The following is a 22677-nucleotide window of genomic DNA, read 5'->3' as shown; positions in this document are numbered from 1 at the left end:
CCTGCTGCTAAGCCCAGTTTTCTTTTTTTTCTTTTTATCTATCTGTCAAGAAATTGCGTGGTGTTAGCATAGTAACGTGACATTATTGCCTCCTATACCACACATATTGCAACTGAGTACTACAAGTACCAATCTTGCAGGAATTGCTTGATAACAATAAATCTAATAGCCAAAATACATTGTGTAGATATCCGCATGTAAAAAAATATTGAAATCCTTAAGTGTGCCCATTGTCAGACATACTTCAGACTGGATTTTAGATCTTATTAAAATGTTATACTAATGTAAAATATTTCTGCAGATATGTGACAACAAAGAAAAAAATAAACATGGTCATGGTACAGAAAAAAAAGTTTGAAAATCATATATAATTTTCTTGAACTTAACATACATTGTGAAGGGACAACCATGCTAAGAGTTCATCCTGTAACTTGTGGTTTGTCCTTGGGGAAGACACTTATCTTGCCTTGCCTGCTGGTGGTGGTTAGAGGGCCCTGTGGCACTGGAACATGGCAACCTCGCCTCCATCAGACTGCCCCAGACGAGCTGTGTCTGCAGTGTAGCTTACCACCATCAATGTGTGAATGTGTGGATGAATGAGTGAATGACCAAATGTAGTGTAAAGAGCTTTGGTGTCCTCTGTACTAGCTAATGTGCTAAAGACAAACAGGTCATTTGACACTACTGGGCAGTCCACTGATGATGAGGAAGTGGTTCCTGGTGTGACAGCGGGTTTGCTAGGAAAAAAAAAAAAAGGAAGGAAGGAACTAGTGAGAGGAACAAAATAACTGTACTTACTTTTTTTTTACTATCTCAATTTCTGCAGCCCCGTCAATTGTTCCCATCATGCACCAGATCAGCTCCACCATGAACAGCTTCACACTGTCATGGCCTCAACCAGAGCAACCCAACGGCATCATCCTTGACTATGAGCTGCGCTACTATGAGAAGGTAAGCTGCCAGGGTGTACATTTGCATGAGTGTGTTTTTGTTTTTTTTGTTTTTTTTTCACTTGTGCTCTTCATATGTTGTACATGTTACATGTGATGCTGTAGAATCTAAGCTCCTGGATATCTGCAAGCTGTTCCCCTGGGTTGATAATATGTCCAGTCCCTTCGCTCCCTCCACCTCTCCCACTGTTCTTTGGTTTCTGCTGCTGATGAAGTGAAAAGGCTGACCTCTGCACCAGGCCCACTCTGCACAGTGCAGTAACCCTGTCCCACTGTGAAAATGCATTGGGTCTGGAGGGAGTCGCATCGACCTGTCTACTCACACACAATACGTCTGCTTTATTAAGTCACCAGCACTACCCTTCGGTTACTATGCTGCTTTAGTATTGACCTGTAGGCTTTTCCCAAGGCCTGGAACATAATAAAACTCAGATACTGGAGACTTCAGGATTTTGGTTTTTGAACTTGTTTGTCTTTCTAAAGCTGATCCATAAAAAGCCCAGTCATGCAGAGGTTCTTTTTTTGCCAGTCTTTATCATTCTTGAACTGTTCAGTTAACCTTCGCTATATTCAAGTTTCCACATAGAAGATAATAATCAATATAGATTTATCAATGTACATGTATATGTTCATTTCTTGTGTTAGTTTTAATTTTTTGCTTCACACAAACTCGCTGTGTCCTAGGTCCCTGGATCAATATTCGCAGTGCCAGCTTAGAAAAGTATTGTCACGTTAAACATTTCCTATTGGGACAAGAAACAATTGTTATTTTAAAATGATGTTGCATTCAAAATTGTAGGTCTTCAATGTTGTTTTTCCTTTCTGAGGTTTCACAGCTCAGGGAGCTGAATCTGACTGCCATGGCTCTGACAAACCTTATCCACCAGGCAGCTTAGTGTCATGTAAATACCACTTACCATGTTACCTCATGAATATCAATCAAATCTGATGTTTAGTTTAGAGCTTCCTCAAACAAATATATAAATACATCATAATCACAAATTAGTGAACTATCAGGGACATGATTGCTAATTGCACTGGGATAATTCAGGTGATGACTGAGGCTGTGCGCCATGCTGCCAGGCTGAATGTACCTACATCACCCCCTATTTGTTCCAGACTTGAAATGTCTTATCTGTATAAAAAACGTTCCACCGTGTGAGAGTGAGTAAGACACAGAAGGTGAGTCAAAGTGATTGCTTTGTGACACACTGGGCTGTCGAGATGAGATTTCCCCTTTGGTGGTCCTCTTTTGACACTCTGTATTTTGGATCTGACAAGGCTTTTCACACATTCTAAACAGACTTTCCTTCAGCCAGACACCCCTGACAGAGATGTCAGAGATGTGTTTTTATACCTGATTAAGCACCAAATGTGTCTCCATCCCTTTCTCCCTTTCTCTCTCTCTCTCTCTCTCTCACACACATACATATATATATTTGGAAAAGCACCTTAATATCGTGTAACAAACTTCTTAAGGGCTTTATAAATAACTGCACTTGGACTAAATCACTAAATTCCACATTGTAGTCACTAATTAGATAAGGACTGAGAATTGATAATACCAGATTTTATTTCAGGACTTCAAAGTAGAGGGCTGCAAATAAAAATGCATTCCAGACTGTGTTAATTTATCTTTATCAAAACATACCTTTTTTATTATCTTATTGATATCATTATATGTGCTTTGTTACGTCAAAGTCTGTTTTTTAACTTGACATCCTAACCAGATGCTAATAGGAGTTCACTCAGCAGATGCCTCTCTCTTCTTTAGGCTACCAACTTATTCCAAAGTAAGTGTTCCCAGGACCTTTCATTGGACAGCAAGATTAAATGATTTAAACCCTTGCAGAAGAAAGGACATCTCATCCTGTCTTTCCTCTTACCTTTTTTCATCTAGTTGCCTGAAAATTTGGGGAGGGAGGAAATAAGTCTACATAGTGGAGGTCAGGCCCTCCATTAGGCTGGATCAGAGCAGCCACCCACTCTGGTTGCAGACAGCTCTGATGGTGTCACAAAGAGGGTGAATGCGTGTGTGTGTGTGCGCATGCTGTATTTGTATACTGCTGGGTATGAGTGTGTGTAGTTGTGTATGTACAAAACCCACCAGCAGTGCAGGTGGATCCATTCTGGTTAACAATAGTGAAGTCATGCAGCAGTGTTAGGAAATGCAAGCAAAAATCCTAGGTTTTACGGGCTGGGCACAATGAACTCTTCTCTGTGTTTTGTATACAATTAGTGATGACACACATAAAAAGGCGACTTTATGTACTTACTGTCTGACCACATTTTATGAATATATGTAGATGTTTGAGGGGGCAAATTAATCTCTTTATTTACCACACCACAGTCCCCAGTCAAAAGTCATATTTCTTTGTGTTTGCTCACTTTTCCCCCCTCTTGGTATTTATTCCCACATTGAATCTACACAAAGAATAATGGTAAAGGAAGATTTTCGCAAAGTATATAGGGAAGAATATTAAAGATTAAAGAGAATTAAAGAAAGTTAACTTAAAAAAAGGACAATGTATTCACATTTAATAGACATACGATTGCTGAATTAAGATTGAAAAAAGACAGAATTTGTAGATTTTTAATGTCAGTTTTAGAGCATTTCTACTTTATTAGTATTTTAGCTAGTTTTATTGTATGCAGTTTGATAATAGCATGATTATAGAAACAATTCCCCCAGTTATTTTTGTTTTACAAAACTAGAAATACTAGAATTTGTGTTCATAAACTCCTCGGTTTGCCTTTGTGTGTGCCGGTTTTATGCATGCGTGCAACTGTTTGAGCCTGTGAAGAGGACACATGGTATCACACCATGTTTGTCCTTTTGCCAAGTGGCCATGCTGTGCATTTTGGGTTGGTTGGCAATTTGTGAAAATCAGACACACAAGTAAGATTCTGACTCACAGAGACATACACACATCAAGTAGAATAAAAGTTATTTTTTTATTGTCCAATATGACCCAGCTTTTAGTTTTGAATCAGATATAATATTTCACAGGGCTTTATTAAAGTGGTGGCTTTGAGAGATGTGTTTTCAACTGATAAAATGCCACTAAGATTTCACTATAACTGTGAAAATGAAAGAAAGTAATAGGTAGTATTTCCATTGGGAGCTTCATAGTCACCATGACCTAAAAAGCCAGATCACTTCAGTTGTAATGATCTCCATGAAATTAGTGACTGTGCAAAAACTCCTTCACTTGCTAGCCATACGGCAAGGTCATAAATCCTTTTGTTAATCTTTACTGCTTTTCTGTAAATGAATTACTGCACAAAGCATAAAGTGAAACATAAAATAACAAAACCAGTTATTTCACTCGACTTTCTGAAAAGAATCACAGCAGATTATATAAAAGCAAATGTCTGACAGGAATGGCACTTTTTGTTAAACAAATTTCCAGTTTAAGATTAGTTGAAAGAACAATATTTTACTGGACACACCTAAAACCAAAAAATACATTTTTGCCAACACTAATTTCTAAAAAAAAAAAAAAATAATAAAATCTCTAAAATAACATGGAAGCTTTAACACATTGTTGAGAATTTTGCATTTAAATATTCATGTCCTCATTGTGTTAAACATGTAAAGCAGCAATAGGTCTTTTTTTTTTTCCCCAACTCCCAAAATGAGCTGACCGTGACTCATATTTCATGACATTCACAATATATGACTCTCTTTAAAAGTTCTTCAATTATGAAACGTTTGTGACATAAAAAGAGAAGTTATGACCATGTAAAGCAAAAATCGCCAAGGGGTTAAATTTTATTTCATCGAAACAATGCAAAATGCTGCTACTGACCTGCCACATTCACTACTATTGTAATTGAGTTGCAAAGAACTGAGAAGAATATGTTTTAACAAATCACAGTACATAAATATTAGCGGATAAAGTATATTTGTTTCAGATATGGAAAAATGTTCAGAAATTCTGAACTTTTTATGTTACTCCTAATATTGCAGCAAGAGGAGTCTTTTTTAATCTGCATGGAGATATGAAGAGCAGTGTAAGGCTTCAGTGATACTTTTCAGATGGTGGAACTATCAACAAGAAACAAAGGATGAATGTGGAACAGGTTTTGGCACCACTGCGGGAATGAATGCAGAGGATTTTGGTTGGGATAAATTAGCTTTTGAACAAGGACACAACTAAAGGGAATATGATCATTGATCATGGATAGTCTGCTGAAGGCAGAGACATTGGAAATATGCTGAGGAATTATTTGAGTGCCCAGGAGATGGCTGAAAGTCATGAGTTCTCTACAGAGAAAAAATTTCACACAGAACCACTGGACTTGGCTTTATCAGCCTATTACTTTCTTTCTAGATGTTTCTATCTAATTTTATTCATCTATAGTTGCAGGATTTCCATAAAAGTTCTTAAATAGTTGTATGCAACCTAAAGTTACTTTTTACTGTACAGTTAATGTTCCACACATTTCATTCCACTGGTAATATCTTATTTTACTTACAATAAACCAAATTAACTTTTAATGTAGCCACTTCAATGGTTGTGCTTGTGAACATCAGGGCTTTTCTGGTGGTTCTAGGTGTGCATGCTATAAATGAACAAAAAATAAAACATATTACTACTATGTCTCTCATAGTAGTAATATGGATTTGTGGAACATCTACATCTAAGAAGATGCATGGCTTTCCAGGACCAATTTAGTTGCAGTTCATTTCTTTTTTTATATTTAATTAGCACATTTCTATAAAAGTGTGTAAAACAGTATAGATGCTTTAAAGCTTCATACAGTACATACAACCATATTCAAATTTAAATATTAATTATCACATTTATGTTCACAGATAGTATTTAAAAATAGTTCTATAGTGAGATTAACCATGGCTCTCTCACTTTGCTGAATGCTTCGGTGATCATTTCCCACAGTGCTTCTGTCTGTCACCTCTGGCAACGATTTTGATTGGCTGCTCTGCCATCTGCCTTCCCACCTGCAACTCACTCTTGATTTAGTAAGTTGGGGTGTGGTCCTCCTAATCCCCAATTGACTGGCAGCAGGGAAGGACCTCTCATAGCTGGAAGCTCTTCCTGGCAATGCCTTCCATTGACTATCTTCAAACCTGCTGGTGTGCCAAATGCCAGCTAATTTTTGTGTGGCAGATGTGCATGTGCGCGTGTGTATGTGTGTATGTGACACATAATCCCCTTTTGACAGGCAGCATGAAGAGGCCATTGGCGGTTTGCCATCTGTCTGCTCACCTGTTCTGCATTTATATTCAACAGATGGAGGTGTGGCTTGGTGAAGGCAACGAAGGAATAGGCAAATTTTGACCCCTAAGGGTCTGTGTGCTTTCAACCATGGCTGGGACCATATGATTTGATGGCAGGGGTTTTAGTCTCTCATGGGTAATCTTGTGGGGTGCACTTTTTTCAAAAAAGCTGTTGCCATGAAGTCACGTCTCATAAGTGTTTGTATGCAGCAATTTGAAAACAGTTTGCTTGCTCTCAAGACCGAAAAGTACATTAATGATTAAACTCAATAAACCAGTTACATCCAGCATTCCATTTATAAATATGTTTTCCTCTCACTGACAGAATGAAATCCTGCTGGTGTGATGCCCCCACATCTCAACCCCAAACATTTGTCTTCATCAAGCCCAAAGTGTCCAATAAGAGTTAATGTGATTGCGCACATCATTATGTGTATGCGAGAGGTGGATGGAAGCAGATCTCATAGCCATGTTTACCTCGTCTGCTTAGTGATGGAGCAACCGGAATGATTCAATTACACCAATCAGATTGGATAATGATTTCAGTGTGGGCTGCCACTGCCTCGAGTTTCTTATCACTTCCTGCCATCTTCCATCTCCTCCATGTACTCCCTTCTTTCCTCCGTCTTCTTATTCCTTACCTGATTTTTTTTTCCTCTAAGCATTTATACATGATGGCAAAAATGCACAGTTCTAACACTGAACAATGTTCTATTAAGCCAGTTTAAAATAAAGACTTCTTATACAGCCCTTTGCTCATAGCCACCCTTTCCAGTTTGTCTGCATTGCAGCCATCAGTGGCCTGCAATGGTGGGTGTAGTGTAGGTGCAGTCTTATTTTCTGGCTGTCATATTCACTCTGCGTTACGGGATTGTGACAGGCCCCAAGTTATTACTGATCCCCTATAGCAGATTCTGTACCTCCAACAAGTCCCAAACTTCTCTGCAGCAGACTGTCTGACTCGCTCTGTTGAGCGTGAAAATGGAATGAAGACTGTTTTTTCAAACATTAGTTACAATTAAAAAGGTGGCTGCACGTATATATACGCACACATTATTGAATAATTCAGTGTACTTGAGTAGCATGCCAATTTATGCACAGGTTTTTAAAAGTCAGCATACTTTAAACAGGCGAACAAAATTATGTTGTTTAAAGTTAGGTTCTACTAGTTGACATGTGTGCTATTGGATGAATAGGAAACCATCTTTTCTGTGGTTGGTTTGAGGTCCTGTATTGTTCAGATGTTTTCTTCATGCCTAACTTCCATTTAGCCAACCCCTCAATACACTAAAAATCATAACTTCTAGAAATCTTTCCAATTAAAAAAAAATATTTAGCCTTTCTATTACATGCTCTGAGACAGTTTTCACTGTCTTTACTTAAAAAAAAGAAAAAAAAAGAGCTTACACCATAATAGAGAGTTGAATGCAGTTAAATGCCCAGTACCTTCATTAGTAAGCTGCTTATGTCCCTTTCTCAGTTTGGTAGCTCAGTGTTTAAGGTAGTCAGCAGCTTTCTTGCTTATAATAAATGTCAGATGACAAATACGCCCATGTTTATGGTTTACTTTTTACCTTAATGTTACAGTAAAGGTTAAGTATTTTTCTAAAGGTTCACTGCTTCTCTTTTCCATGCCTTTCTGTCTTTCTCTTTCCAAGGCATCACAAAATGTTCACATGTTGCAAATGCATTTAGTACCGTTTAATATGTTGTTGTTTGTCTGATAGTTCTTCTTGTTTCAAGAGACCTTCTCCAATAAGGGAACTGATTCATGTGCTGTGGAAAAATGTATATATAAACAAAGTAAACTAGATAGACCAGAGCAGGAGCAGATCTGGTCTGGTCTGTCTAGTTGGTTGGTTGTTTGTGTAACTTGGAAAGACTTGCGTCACTACATTGGAGCACTATATATTAATCTCCTTAGAAAAATAAAATAATTGGGAACATAACCGCTCCACCAGCCATTGTTCAAATCCTAATGCATTTGATACATTTGCTGTATAGTTTCTGACCTTCTTTCCCTGCCAATTTCCTGTCTGGTTGCTGTGAATGGAGGCCACTGATGCCACAGCATTGGAAAAAAAATAGCACAATACTTAGCATAGATCGCCTCTAGCCACACAGAACAATGATATAGGTCTACCACATATTAATGACCATTGCTAGAAGCCAATTCTGTCAGATATTAGGTTTGTAAAACATAAATAATTTCAAGGTAACCGCTGTCAAATTTAGATCCTTGATGCTCAATAGTTGGTGAAGTTCCATCCATAATTGTCACTTTATGATACAAATGAACCTTCATTAATTAGTTGATAGCGTGACTTTTGTGCAGTAAGTAATCGCTAATGTTTTCTTTGTTCACTGCTTCTTTCAGGATCATGCAGAGATAAACTCTACTGTGCTGCGCAGCCAGACCAACACTGCACGTGTGGAGGGCCTCAGGCCGGGTACAGTTTACGTGGTACAGGTGCGGGCACGGACTGTGGCTGGCTTTGGCAAATATAGCAGCAAGATGTGCTTCCAAACCCTCACAGATGGTAAGGACCGTGGAGCCAGAGGAATCAGTTCTGTCTGGTCGTCTCTCTGTTCTACTCTGCTTTTATTTTTTTCATTTCACGCACACACACACACACACACACACGTACGCACGCATACACACACACACCCTCTTCTTGCTAGCACCCATGGACACCTCTTTGTGTTTGGTGTTGGATTATTATTAGCAGAAGAAATGGAAGGAAAAACACAGTTTTTGATTGCACTTCTATTTCCACAGAAAAATTGATTTCCTTCAGGGTCAGATGTAAGCGTGTGTGGGAGCTATGAACATGAAGAATGCAGAGTATCCTTTCTCTGTGCAGCTAAGTGTGGTTCATTTTAAATGCTTAGCTAATTTTTGGGGAGGCTTTTTTTTACCATGTCCTTCTGTTACCGGAGAACTGTACTAGAATACATAGCTCTGATTAGCGGTTGATTAGATTAATTTTCTTTTTTTTGGGGGCATCAGAGGCAGGGGGCACTTGGCAAGGGAAAAAGGGCTGAAACACCTGGTAAGCTGGCAAGCATCTGGAGCTATGTTCATTAGTGTCACTGCAGAAAGGGTGTGTATAGATTTGGTGAGGTTGGTGGAGCAATTCCTCATGAGCTTCCCAGCCGGGGTTTTTGGTGCTGGAATTAAAACAGCTGTCTGAATAACTCTTACTTACTAGAAGACGACACTAATCTCTGATATGGCCAGAGTTCCTAAGACATAAAGAGGTTATTAAGATGTTTCCACATTATACTAGTACATCTAAAAAAAAGTGCAATATTTTGTACCAGAAAAGTGAGACAGAATCCACACACAAAGAGTGAAATATTCCCCAGTTTTTTTGCTTGTAATAATTTTGGTGATTATGGTTTACAGATAAGAAAAACTCAAAATTCAGTGTCTCAGAATACTAGAATATTGTGAAAAAGGTCACTGGAATGGAAACTTAATGTGTCACACCCTAATCAGCTAATTATTACAAACCATCCGCAAAGGCCTCTTGAGCCTTTAAATGGTCGCTCACTCTGGGTCAATGGGCTACATAATCATGGGGAAGACTGCTGACTTGACAAATGAAGAGTTAGTGATGGTTTAAGGTGTCATGCCATCTGTAGGTGTTGGTCCATTGTGTTTTCTGAAGTCCACAGTCAATCAACCATCTACTGAGAAATATTTGAATATTTCTCAGAAATATTCTCTCCTGACATCCTGATTTTATTTACCAGCACCTGCACACACTGCCATAGGAGCCAAAAGCTAGTTCAATGGTATTTTATAATGGTATAGTTTTCCTGTTTGTGATCGACCAGGAAACTCCCAAACCTTTTCTCAAGAGCAAGATGAGCAATATCATATGCAACAAGTCGGATGATCTCAAAGCAGCTATTAAAGCAATCTGAGTATTCATCACACCTATACAGTGCCACAGGCTGATTACCTCCAAACCATGGCGCATTAATGCAATGTTTCAGAATTTCTGCATGAACGCCTTCAAGTTAACACTGCAAGGGATTATGTCATACAGACATAGTTTATGAATACGTAAATAAATTTGCTTAAGTTCCCTTTTGTGTTTTCATTTAGGCTGTGGGCATACCCAGAAATGTCCACAGCATTTCAAGAACAATAAAGGTAGGCCTATCAGCAAAATTAGGATTTAGAGCTCCTAATTGTAGTTTTTAAGTGGTTGACAGGTATTTTGATTTCTAGTAAAGTGTAAAAGACAGTGTATTAAAGTGTAAAGGACAATGGACCTTGGTTGGGCAGGTGGGATGGCTCATAATGAGCGGTGGTAAATGTATTTTATTTTAAAATGCAAAACTTGACAGACATGGAAGTATTATTAGTAATGAAGATCACATTACTGTATGCCACAGTTGAGTTTTAACGGCGAGAAAAATGTCAGGTGGCAGAGCTTATCATTTTGGCTATTTACATCTGCAGAGCAGATGTGGAGGCACAGTCGTAGGCCCTCTGTTCACCCTCTCTTCACAAATGATCGTTCTCTCAAACATGTAACAGTGTGACTTTAGATGCATGCACGCAGTCACACATGGGGACACATACCTCACACTCGCGCATGCTGCTTATGGTTCATCCCTTGGCCAGTTGCCATAGCACGACATTCGTCAAGGCAATTAGCAGTAGGCACCAGAGGACAGCTGACGATAACACCCACGCCTCCACCTCCTGGCCCCTCTTACCAGTCTTTTCTCTTGCCGTCAAACCGCTTAATTTCCTCATAAAGTAAACACCTTGTCTCCCTTCCAATAAACGTATTTCTTAATCCTTTGTGTCCTCCTGTCAGAACATTTTTGTATGCTTTTTCACCATTTTCTCTATACTTTTCTGGACACACAAAGTCATAGTGACTGATCATTTAAGGAAGAGATTTATTTTATTTCCGTGTACCAGGATTAGGTCTCAAAGTTATGGGAACATATTTACCACTGGAAGAGCCTTTTCTGTGATTTCAAATCGTCAAGAGAAGTTGGTGTTCTCAAAGGGAAGATCTATATAGACCTCTCACAATGAATATGCATCAAAACATAATAGAAAGAGTCCTGGGAAACTGCAAAAAGCTATTCACAATGTTTTATTGAAATATTCTTGAAAAACTCACAAGTTTAAAAAGCAACCGATTCATGTCATATTGAGCTCCCTCACATATTCCAGCTCTCACACTGCTCCAAAAATGCATTAGGTCTCCCTTTATCACTTTAATCCAATGCGTCCATCCTGCATGGGGGATGGGATTTAGAAGCTGCTGATTTGCCTTCAGCATGCCAAATTGTGATTTTGCTTTAACGATTGTGCTCGGGGTCGCAAAAAGACTGGCACGCAAAAAAGATAGCTGAGGATTCTGCTGCCTTTGCACTTTTAGATTGTCCTCCAGACCTGCCACAGTCAACACTAGTTAAAAAAAATAGTGGATGACTGACAATAAATGGCTTTCTATTAACACTTTTAAAGCCAAGATTTCAACAACTGTTTCTTTGTCCACTTGTTTATGATACCTATACCAACAGAGATGATTCTAAGGTCTTTCACAATCTTTGTTCGCTTTCAATTTTGCTTTTGTTATTCCCTTTCACTTTTGTAGTCAAACATAATGGGGTTTCCGTAAGCACCTCTCAACAGAATTTAAATCAGTTCAAAAAATCTGTTCAAAAATAGGTGGCAAAACAAAAAAGAAAAGGTATATGTGTATATAGTATATGATAAAAAAAATTGTGTGTATGCATACATATTATTTACAGTTTATTTCATTTTCATTACATTTCCTTCTACGCTTTCTTTGTGTAGACGACTTCAAGTCTGAACTGAGGGAACAGCTTCCTCTGATTGCGGGGTCAGCAGCTGCTGGAGTGGTCTTTATTGTTTCGCTTATTGCTATCTCCATCGTGTGCAGCAGGTAACCAGAGTTTTTCTTATTTTCTCTTTTGTACTAAATTGTGAAAAGTATTATTCTTGCTACTGCTGTCTCTGAGATGAAAGATAAATGAATTAAAGTATTTATGCTCCCATGACATTGGCTGGATACTGCTACATATGGTTAATGGTATCAAAGTGTACTAAGGATTTTGACAATTATTGTCTATGTTCTCAAAGTAACCCAGCCAATATTAGCTTGCTTTACTGGTGTCAGTCAAATGCTAAAATTGCTCTGTAGAACTTTTCAGCATTAGTTAATGTAAACTTTGTTTACATACATTTAACATTAGTGTAAAGTTAATGCTAATGTTATGCACTCTGTTGAGATCTCAAGCCTATCATGGAAATGCTTAATTAAGTTGAAAATACAGCAAGAAATAAAATAACTTGTTGGTAATTTTGAGTTGGATTTTTTATGAAATGGAAAACAACAAAAGTTCTATATTCGGACAGTGCAGGAGTTGTTCTTATGTTTTCTCTTCCCTACCCTAAGTAAGATGAAGAGATCTAATATAAGGATGTCAAAATAAAATCAATAGATTCAATAGAAATGCAAAAGCTGTTACATTCTAAAAGGAAGATTTTTTCCATAGAGACAGACAACTCTACCGCATTAAGCCTATCTCTTTTTGCAGCAGTTTGTCACATTGTCACATTCCTGTCTTGCTCCATTTAAAATATATGAAAGTTACATTTTCACCAGTGATGTGCAAGTTTGAGCAAGTCAAGTACTCATCAAATAGGGCAGCCTCTTTTGATGCAGAAGCAGAGGAGACATGAAAAGAAAAAAGATCCTATCAAGGTCTAATTAAAAATCAACTCATTTTCATAAACTTCATCTGCTATTGGTATCCGCTGAAACTGATTTATTTTCATCTGCGTCATCTTCAGGCAGCACAGAATATCATGAGCCATCTTCCCTTTCATCATGTCAACTCTTATATTCTCTTTTAATGTTTGCTGCTCTCTCAGGAAAAGAGCATACAGCAAGGAGGCAGTGTATAGTGACAAGCTGCAACATTACAGCACCGGAAGAGGTGAGTCCACTCTGATAATTGCTGTCACAATTGCTAAAGTGTTGGTTTACAGTACCAGATTTTTCTCTTTAAATTTCTACACATATAGGAAACTGTGTTCTACTCTATAATGACCTAAACTATGAAAATGAACAGATTTTGTATGGTTTCCAGATGACTCAGACCTTTTTTTAATGGTAAAAATTTAAATATTTTCTGAATACAAAATATTCACTAACATGCTTAACCATGCTTAAAAACTTTGTATTATATTGCATTTAATAGTGCACCATTATTACAGCAATAGTAGGGACAGGCAGGACCGACAAGTACTGTTTCCCTAACACAACAAGAAGTCAGTGTCTATGCATCAGGTTATTGCATTTATTTAGAATGCCAAAAGAAAAATGAATTGTATGCAGTGAAATTAAATGGAGGACACCTAAATGGACCTGGAAATTTGACTAAATTCTTTTACAACCTTTTCTCACTTGTTTTATTTAAATGTGATCCTTTTTATTATGACAGTGCACGTTTTAGATTAAACACAAGCCTGCAAATGGAAACAATGCAGAAGCACCTTGGCATGTTTCCATTAATTTTCTAAGGTAATGGTTATTTATGCAGGAAATGGTGGATGCTACACTTTGGTAAAAGACTGGCAACTCAAAATTGCACTGTTTTTCTTATTGTAATTATGCTACATATTAGGCTTTATTGACTTTCTCTCACTTAATGGATGTCTGCTGTCAGATCCGGAACAATACAATACAATAACACATTAGAATTACAAATTAGAAAGTAGAAAAACTGAAGAGTGATGACTAAGAATAATGCAAAAGTTGGGAGTTTATTTATCAAAGCAGACTTTTTCTTACATCTAGGTGTAGGCTCATCTCCCGAAGGATTCAGAGAACATTGGGCTTTATTAATATAATAATTTAAAAGACAACACCCAGGTTTATAAGATCCATCAATCCATTATTTAAACCTGCTTATCCTTGCAGGGTCATAGTATGACTGATGCCCATCTCCAGCAGTCATTGGGGCGAGATGCAGGATACATCCAGGACTGCTCCCCAAGCGGGCCATTTTATGTGACCACCATAAAGAAGTCAATAGTTGTAAAGAGAATAGATTTTAAAAATGTGACAAAAATTCATTTCTTTTTATTCTGATGTAAATAAAATCCAAGGGAGTAAATTTCTCTCTACTGCAGCTTTGAAGATGTCTGTTAAAGTCTTTGATAGTCCAAGGTTTATAAATATACTTATAAGGTACTGTATTATGTTTAGCGTAAAGTTAAAATATAGATATCATAAAAGTAAATTGATCAGGTTGGAATTTGTGGATATAATTGTCTCTCCTGTGTGCTTTGACATTGACTAAAATTTCTTCGGGCTGCATGATATCCATGATTGAGTCTTGTCTAAGCCCTTTCCGGGCATGCACTGATGAGGAACACAAAGCCCAGAGGGGCGTACAAATAATCTCAGGCACATTCAGACTCACACATGCACTCAAAGGAATGGGTACAGGCTTTGTAGCTCATATGAAAGCTCTACAATCTGCCAACCAAGCAGTCTGAGAAAGGGACTCACACCCGGGGAATTGAGTTTTGTTGAACCTGACACAGCAAAGTGTTTCAACATAGTTACTTTGTGTCAAAGTCACAGAAAGGTGGCAGCTTGGGGCTCATTAAAGCCACTGTGGACATGAACTATAGGAGTCAATTCTGTCATAACTATATTTGGGTGAGCCTGATTCAATTAGCATAATGCAGCTTGTAAAAAATTAAGGTTCAAAGACCTGTACACCTAAGTAAGAGATCTGAAATGAAAAGGAAGCAAAATGCTTATAAGGGGTCCTATTCACAGATTTGGTTGTTAAACCTTCACACTTCCTACATGCAGAAACTCCATCTATCACCACAACACCTTATGGTGGTTTGTTTTCCTCTATTCTCTTAAGATTTGAGTGACAGTTTGATAATGTCAATATTCAGCACAAAAACAAAAGAGATCGCCTCTGTCAATTGCTTTATATAAACTTCCAAAAAAATGTGCTTCACCCAGCTGCCTGCTTTTCCAGATGTTGTCACACACACATTGTACAATCTCTTCCTCATTGTGTCAAGAAAGTAGATTTAGAGAAGCAACTGAATGGCTGCTTTTTACATTACACTATTCCCCAGGTGTGATATTGAAAAACAAACAGGTAAACACATGAAATTTAAAAACAAAATAGTTCACATGATGAATCAATCACATCTAAGGTGACCTAATTTACCTTAGATTAGGTGACCTAATTTAGTGGACTCTGAGAATTTTCCCAATTTTTTTTCACCTCACTCCCATACATTTTATTAGTGAATCATTTGAATTTAATACTTCTGAATGTGTCTTGCTTTTGCAATAAAAGGCCATACTTATTTATTTATTTTTTTAATTAGCTAATGAAATTAGAAACCCACCAAAAACAACTGGTGCTCACTGGATTCCATAAGAAATTTGTTGTTTAACTTTTATTAGGGATGCATTTTACACTTTGGCAGACATGGTAGCATTCGCAAGTTATTATAGATTGTGGATTATTAAGAGGTATGGTCGTAGCAGTTCATGCATTGCTTATTAGACAAGATTGTACTCAAAGCAAGAGTACTTTTAAGGACTGTTTTGGGAAATGCTAAACAGTTTTTTTTTTAAAGATTATTTGATTAAAGTAAAATATTTCTATGTTTACGCCTGTCTAATTTTACTTTGGTCCTAATGCCAAAGAACATTTTAAAATAAAGGTCTTGTACGTCTCAAAAGGAATCTCTGTTCAGTGTTACACAGTGTTACACTTTCATCATCTTTCATCAATATTTCACTGGGTGTTTTTGTGTCAGAAGGTACAAAAACACCCATGTGCTTTTATACTATTTAAACCTTAACCCATACAAAGCGAGCGTAAGTTTCACACTAATTGGTCTAAGTGTGTGACAGATGATTTTCTAACATCAAACAATGGATAATTAGTTTAGATTGAGTCAGGAACCTCAGCTCATAATACCGTTAGCAACTAAAGTAGATTAGTCTGCTTCTTAGACAGACATGAAATGAAAATGAACTCACTGTAGGGATATACCGCCCTGCCGCTGTTTGTTAATTCCTCAACAAATATAATCACAGAAAACAGTTAATTGCCAGCTCTTCATTAATACATAGACATATGGAAATTAATTTTTTTGTCAGAGAAAATAAATTGGTGGACAGTGAGTTCCCTTGCTGAAAGTATGAAAGGGTTCTTTAACTTAAAAAGATTAGCTTTAAAAAAGCCAGAATTCCTATTTGTCTTAAGACTGAATGTAAATCCTGTTAAGAAAGACCACTAATTTGATTTGCCCCATAGTTGTACTTGATCCCTGGTTGATTTGTGAATACATTAGACCCACTTAGTAAACAAGCATAGCAGACAAATAGGCCAATGACAGAAAATTTCATGGTTAAGTACTGTATGGTAAAATGTAACTTTAATCAATCAGCCAAGAAAAACATAAAACCAACTAACTTAAATTGCACAAACTCACTCTATGCTTCGAGGGCAACTCTCACACAAGTCCACACTTTCAAGGCTTTTTTTCTGGAGCTTTTTTTTCCCTTTTTTTTTTTTTTGCCGTGATTACCAGGAAGCTTTGCTAAGTTTCGATGAACTTCTGTTATGTGAGAATATCCCTTTTCCATTCTAAATGGATACATGTTCATTACTCAAGACTGTTGTCTTTGTAAGTTGCAGAAATAAAAATGTACTCTTGTACAACTAGGCAGCTACACAGCTTTTACGGAGTTGACATTTGTTAGCAAGAGCTACATAATTTCTATAAGTTGAATGACAACATGTATTCCCCCTGATATGTTCATGTTTTCAACTTAAAAACAAACAATCAAACAAAAAAACAGCCTAATTGATGTTGATGCCTTCTACCAAAGATTGGGTCCAACATCACTCCAAAAGATGACAATTATACTTATCATTTAAATAAACACATGCCCCCCACATACATAGCTGCTTGAATTTTGTTTGCAAGCAACCCTCACCCTAAACAACTGCATTCCACTCAAAAATTTTAGGCTGGGAAATAAGGTGATTTCTCAACACAAAATATTTTTTTGTGTGTTCTTGTAGTCCTGTTAGATTATTTATGGAAATCTGGGGAAATTAAATAAATCTGTTATGTAGAAATCTTTCTTTTGAACAAGTAATACACTTGGAAGGTCTTAATTCACTGAACTGCTTCAATCCACTTTTTTTTTGTGTGTGTCAAATGTGTCCATATAGAAAACTTCAAAATGTTGGTCAATACCTCAAACTCCAGGAGAGGAGCTATGCATCCTCTCCCTACATAGGGCAAGTTTTTTATGTTGGTAAATATAGAAATGATGTTCAGATACTTTTACTACATACACTTAGACGAGGTCCCTTTAAAATATTCATGTTAAATTGAGAGTCTATGTTTTTAGCCAGTGGTCAGAAAGAGATGAGTCCGAAAAATAAACAGTTTGCATTTTAAATTATAGATAAAAGTGAGCTCTAGAGTAAGAGTTAGAAAGTAATGACTGTGCAGAGTTTGAGATTCAGTTTTAGCTTGAGACCAAGTGTCTTTACATGTGCTTGTAGTCAGACCTGGTTCCCTTGTCAAAATACCAAGCTTTACTATTTCCAAACTTTGGAAATAGTATTTCTAAAGTTTGGAAATACTATTGCACAAACTCAAAGTATGTTTTACATACTAAACAGTATGCAAAAGAAAGCTCTAAAAACTTTTTACGATGAACAAAATCAAATGATGAATTAAATTAACCTAAACTGAGTTCCAAACAATTACAGTATTAACTGCAAGGTGAGGCAATTTGATCCCTGGAACCGGCCATCACATATTCTCTTTAGACCCTTCTGTCCTTCTGTGTAGTTCATGCAAAAGAGCAGTCATATATTTTACTTGATTGAAGACAGGTTTATTCAAATTATAGCTGGGAAAGTTTGGATTAAGCAGACCCTATGAAACTGGCATGTCCTTCGATATCACCACAGAGATGATGATTTCATGTCTGGTTGCTGACTGTTTGTCCTTTTGGAGCATATTAAATTTGTTTACAAGTGTTTTTATCCACCCACCCAACCTGTCAACAGAATAAACCTTTCCTTCGTTTGGAAAGACATCTCCGGTCTTTGAACTGCGGTCACTTGTTGCAGAATTGCATAAAGAGGTTGTTGATGGCATGGTAGTGTTATCTTTTTATGAGCTCCTATACCAAAACGCTGCTGGAAAATTGGTTTTACCATGTTGAAAGAGCAGATATTGCCAGTGTAAGGGATAAAGGAATAAAAAAGGCATACATTTATGCTTTCTATACACCCTAGTCTCTCTGTGTCGCATTTAATGCTTTGCGGTCTTATTTTTCTTTTCTAGTCTCACATTTTACTCCAGCAAAGATTTTTTTTCTCTCTACTTTGAAGCAAGTTGTACCTGTGACCAACCACTTATCCTGTACAAGGCAAATATATTTTCACCTGTCATTTTCTGTCTTGTTGCTGATTTGGGCTCTAAAGAAATCGTCTCCGGTACTAAGAGCTTGAAGACGCTGTGACATTTTGTCATATTGAGACTTAAGCTAAAATCTGGGGACTAATTTTAATAATCAGACATTTATAGAATATTTCACTTAAGTGTAAAGGAAGACTATCTCCTTCTTGAAAAGCTCACTGAGCGCTTTGGTTGTCCTAGAACTCTCTTTGCGAGCCGACATGTCTAACTGCCCCTCCCCACTGGGCTGCCCGACCCACTTCTCAGGCTCACCGGGAATGAAGATCTACATTGACCCCTTCACTTATGAGGACCCTAACGAGGCAGTGCGAGAATTTGCCAAAGAGATTGATGTCTCCACTGTCAAGATTGAGGAGGTCATCGGTGCAGGTATGACAAACAGTATATTGAAGCGATGCATTTCTGTGTGCACATTTACTGTTTCTTGAGCCTTGATGTGGATGTGGACTCCTGTGATTTTGGATGCTTCTGCATATTGTATATAAAGTGCATGTCTTCATATGAGTTTAACCTGTATCTGCGGTAGGTCCGAGAGTCAGACTGTTAGTCAAATAAATCAGTCATGTGAAGGGCCAAAGCCAAGCTCACCATCATCATGGTACGCTAGGGACCCCCAGGAGGATAACTCAAGCCTTTCTATTTTATTTATTCTATTGAATAATAATGTTGTTTTTACGATGTTTTGCCTCCAATAACACACTCATTAAATATATTTGTAAAATTGTGTGGACCCTTGTTTAAAATCGAATTCACAATGTCTTTTAAAGTATATGATTGGTTACTAACAGTTCTGAAAGAACATCTTTAAATAGACATCTGCATTATGTTCATGTTTATTCATGCCTCTCCCTATAGTTGGAAACACTTTAGATTTACAGGCCTTGACCATTCTGTGCGTCTTCATTATGATGCAAAAATAGTAGTAGTGATTGGACCGGGAATAGCTCCCGAACCATGGCTTACTCAGCAAGCTAGGTGTGAGTTCGGGTAAAGATAAGAAAGCAAGGTGGCTAACTAATTAAGGATTTCCGTTTTTGCTGAAATCTCGGTGTGGTTTCTCTACAGGACAGCAAGCTGGTGATAATTAATGAAATTGGTGCCAGAAATTCACTAGATAGTTCTTGGCTGATTTTCTTTAGTTTGGGAACACAAAGACACTTGGCAGTATTTTAGGATAAGGTGACTGCTGTGAGTCAGAAGGAACCGCACTGTTGTGAGTATCACCAGCAGATCAGCACTACTATTCGTGTAAGAAAACACTCAGCATGCCTGAAGCACACATAATGAATGGGCACGTTAGGACATCTAAGGTGTGACTAATTGAAAAACTGCAATGACTTTGAACTGATGAAGGAGATCGGCTCTTCATTTTGATAGCAACTCCACTATGCTCCATTGTTTCTGACCAGGCGAATTTGGAGAAGTGTACAAGGGTCGTTTGAAGCTGCCTGGTAAGAGGGAGATCTATGTGGCCATCAAGACACTGAAGGCTGGCTATGTTGAAAAGCAAAGGCGAGACTTCCTGTCTGAAGCCTCCATCATGGGCCAGTTTGACCATCCAAACATTATCCGTCTGGAGGGTGTCGTCACAAAAAGCCGACCAGTAATGATTGTCACAGAATTTATGGAGAATGGCGCCCTGGACTCATTCCTAAGGGTGAGTAAACTCTATGAAAGCATGTTGCATGTAGTTATTTATTGAAATCAGATGAAATGTTCATATAAATTGCTTACAAAATTGATGTTGGAATTTGTTTAGTTCAGTATAATTTACAATGAGCCTTTTTAATTGAACTGGTACACTCTGAAACATGTTTTTTTAATGTGTTTTATTTGAGTATTTAACATTCCTATGATTTCAGTCATTTATAATTTAAAAATTTCCACATCTTTGTTTATCAGCCTTTATTTACTCTAATAACCTTTGAAGCTATTAATAGACTCTTTCTTTCATTGTAATGATTGAGTTGACATGCAGCCTAATCAATATTCAACTTTTTTTTTCTCTCCTTCAATTTTATGGATTGGCATTCTATTTCACTTTGATTTATGGTGGGTTTAAATAGGTTCTTTGAAGTTGGCTTTGCTAACCACCGCATCCGACTTGTGTTTCTATCGATCCCTTCTTACCCTCTTAATTGTTGTTTTGTTTCAAAGGTTCAAAGCCCACGATTGAGAGCATTTAAACAGGGATAAGAGTGCCAAGCCTTAATATACGACAGATGGATACTTGAATACGAGTCCAGAATTGTATCAAGATGCAAATTAAAACTAAAATATAATTGGTAAAAAGGAGGGAATGGCAAAATAAACATTCAAGCAGATGAAGCTGCTCGAATGCTTTATCTGTGGGTGTTGAGTGACAACGCGCTGTATCTTGATCATTGTCTTTTATGTGCATATGCTCTCTGGTTCTGTTAATAATTATAAATTGTCAGGCTTTTCTAATTCTGGAGAAGATAATCCAAAAGAGTAGCCTTGGTGCATCAGAAAATGGTATAGTCATTTACTCCACTTTGTAGCTTGAACTTTCATGTCAAAAACAGAGTCATTCACTCAGTTGAAATAAGACCATTTCTCAGCCATTTAGCATGTGATTTGAAGTGATGTGGAAAAAGTTCATATCATATACCATATAGTTGTATAAGAGTGTGAGCATCAATAGTGTTGAAGGGACCATTGAGTGGTCAGTATGTCTAAGTTCAGACCATTTACTATTCTGCCCTCATTTGCAGTGAAACCAACATGGTGGTTGATTTTGTATTTACAAGTTTAGAAATAGTCACTTTAAGTCCTCCAAACATACTTTTGTCGTCATGGCCGATTACCTCAATCTTTGCCTCATCTTATCCTGGTTACATCTAGCTTGTCCATAATGGAAACCGCAAATACTAGTTGAGTTTCAAGTTGTTGACTTCTTAGAAGGCACTTACTATTACTGTTGCTACCTCTTTGGTTAGTAGTCTCTAAGTTCTACCTAATGTTAAAAACACTTCACTTACAAATAATAATCAGATTTTAAAGCTCAGCCAAAATTACACAGAATCGGAATGTTCTGCTTAGAGAGCCACTGTATTTTAAATTCGTTTATTGCAGTTGAAAGCATCTTGTGACTGTGAGTCAACCCTTGTGATGATAGCAACTAATGAATGACTGACTTTTACTTTCATCCCTGCTCTCCAGCAAAATGACGGTCAGTTTACAGTGATCCAGTTGGTGGGAATGCTTCGTGGGATATCAGCAGGGATGAAATACCTCTCAGAAATGAATTACGTCCATCGTGACTTGGCTGCACGAAACATCCTCGTCAACAGCAACTTGGTGTGCAAAGTTTCCGACTTTGGCCTGTCACGCTATCTGCAGGAGGACACGTCAGATCCCAGCTACACCAGCTCTCTGGTGAGTATTTTTAATTCTCTCCTTTGTTTCGCTTCTGTGCATTGGGTAATCCCCCTTGACTAATCTAGTAGTTATAATTTAAAGTCTCCATGCATTCATTTTACTGATATACAGCAATTTAAAAACACCCTTCAAACCATGTCAGTCAACTTTCGACTTTGACAATATCTCATTCTTTTTTGAAGCCCCTTCACCTTTTCAGCGTCATTCATTTTAGAACTGTCACTCTTTTTTTTCTTAAGCCCACTTCTCTGCTTTTTGCGCTACGCCGCAAGTCATGGACTGGAGGACTGTCACATCTTCATTAGCGTGGAGACAAGCCTCCTCTGGGAAAGCTACTCTCTTGTTGGCATGCCCAAAGAGCAGAGAAACCAAAGGGCACTGCAGCCTCTCGAAATGACATCTCCTACCTCTTTCTCTGTCTCTTTCGCTTCCTCATCCCTCTCTCTCCCTCCTCATTCATTATTACTGGGGCATCATGGGAGGCTTTGGCTCCTCATTAACTCCTCTAC

General features: G+C 37.6%; 1 protein-coding gene across 2 annotated transcripts in view; it reads left to right on the top strand.

Annotated features, from left to right (window-relative positions):
* LOC129361819 (ephrin type-B receptor 1-B) overlaps positions 1 to 22677 on the top strand; it is a 166819-nt gene that overhangs the window by 120572 nt on the left and 23570 nt on the right. The window contains exons 6-12 of one of the 2 annotated variants that reach the window (XM_055032944.1): positions 827 to 951; positions 8573 to 8735; positions 12035 to 12143; positions 13136 to 13200; positions 19013 to 19135; positions 20176 to 20423; positions 21950 to 22165. In XM_055032944.1, coding sequence (XP_054888919.1) covers positions 827 to 951; positions 8573 to 8735; positions 12035 to 12143; positions 13136 to 13200; positions 19013 to 19135; positions 20176 to 20423; positions 21950 to 22165 — 1049 coding nt within the window. Of the gene's footprint in view, positions 1 to 826; positions 952 to 8572; positions 8736 to 12034; positions 12144 to 13135; positions 13201 to 18946; positions 19136 to 20175; positions 20424 to 21949; positions 22166 to 22677 lie in introns of both variants that reach the window. The other variant, XM_055032943.1, reaches the window with a different exon arrangement.

The sequence above is a fragment of the Poeciliopsis prolifica genome, unplaced genomic scaffold (genome assembly GCF_027474105.1).
Source record: "Poeciliopsis prolifica strain line A6 unplaced genomic scaffold, Auburn_PproV2 SCAFFOLD008, whole genome shotgun sequence".
In the NCBI taxonomy this organism is placed as follows: Eukaryota; Metazoa; Chordata; class Actinopteri; order Cyprinodontiformes; family Poeciliidae; genus Poeciliopsis; species Poeciliopsis prolifica.
This window is presented reverse-complemented; position numbering and strand designations above follow the sequence as displayed.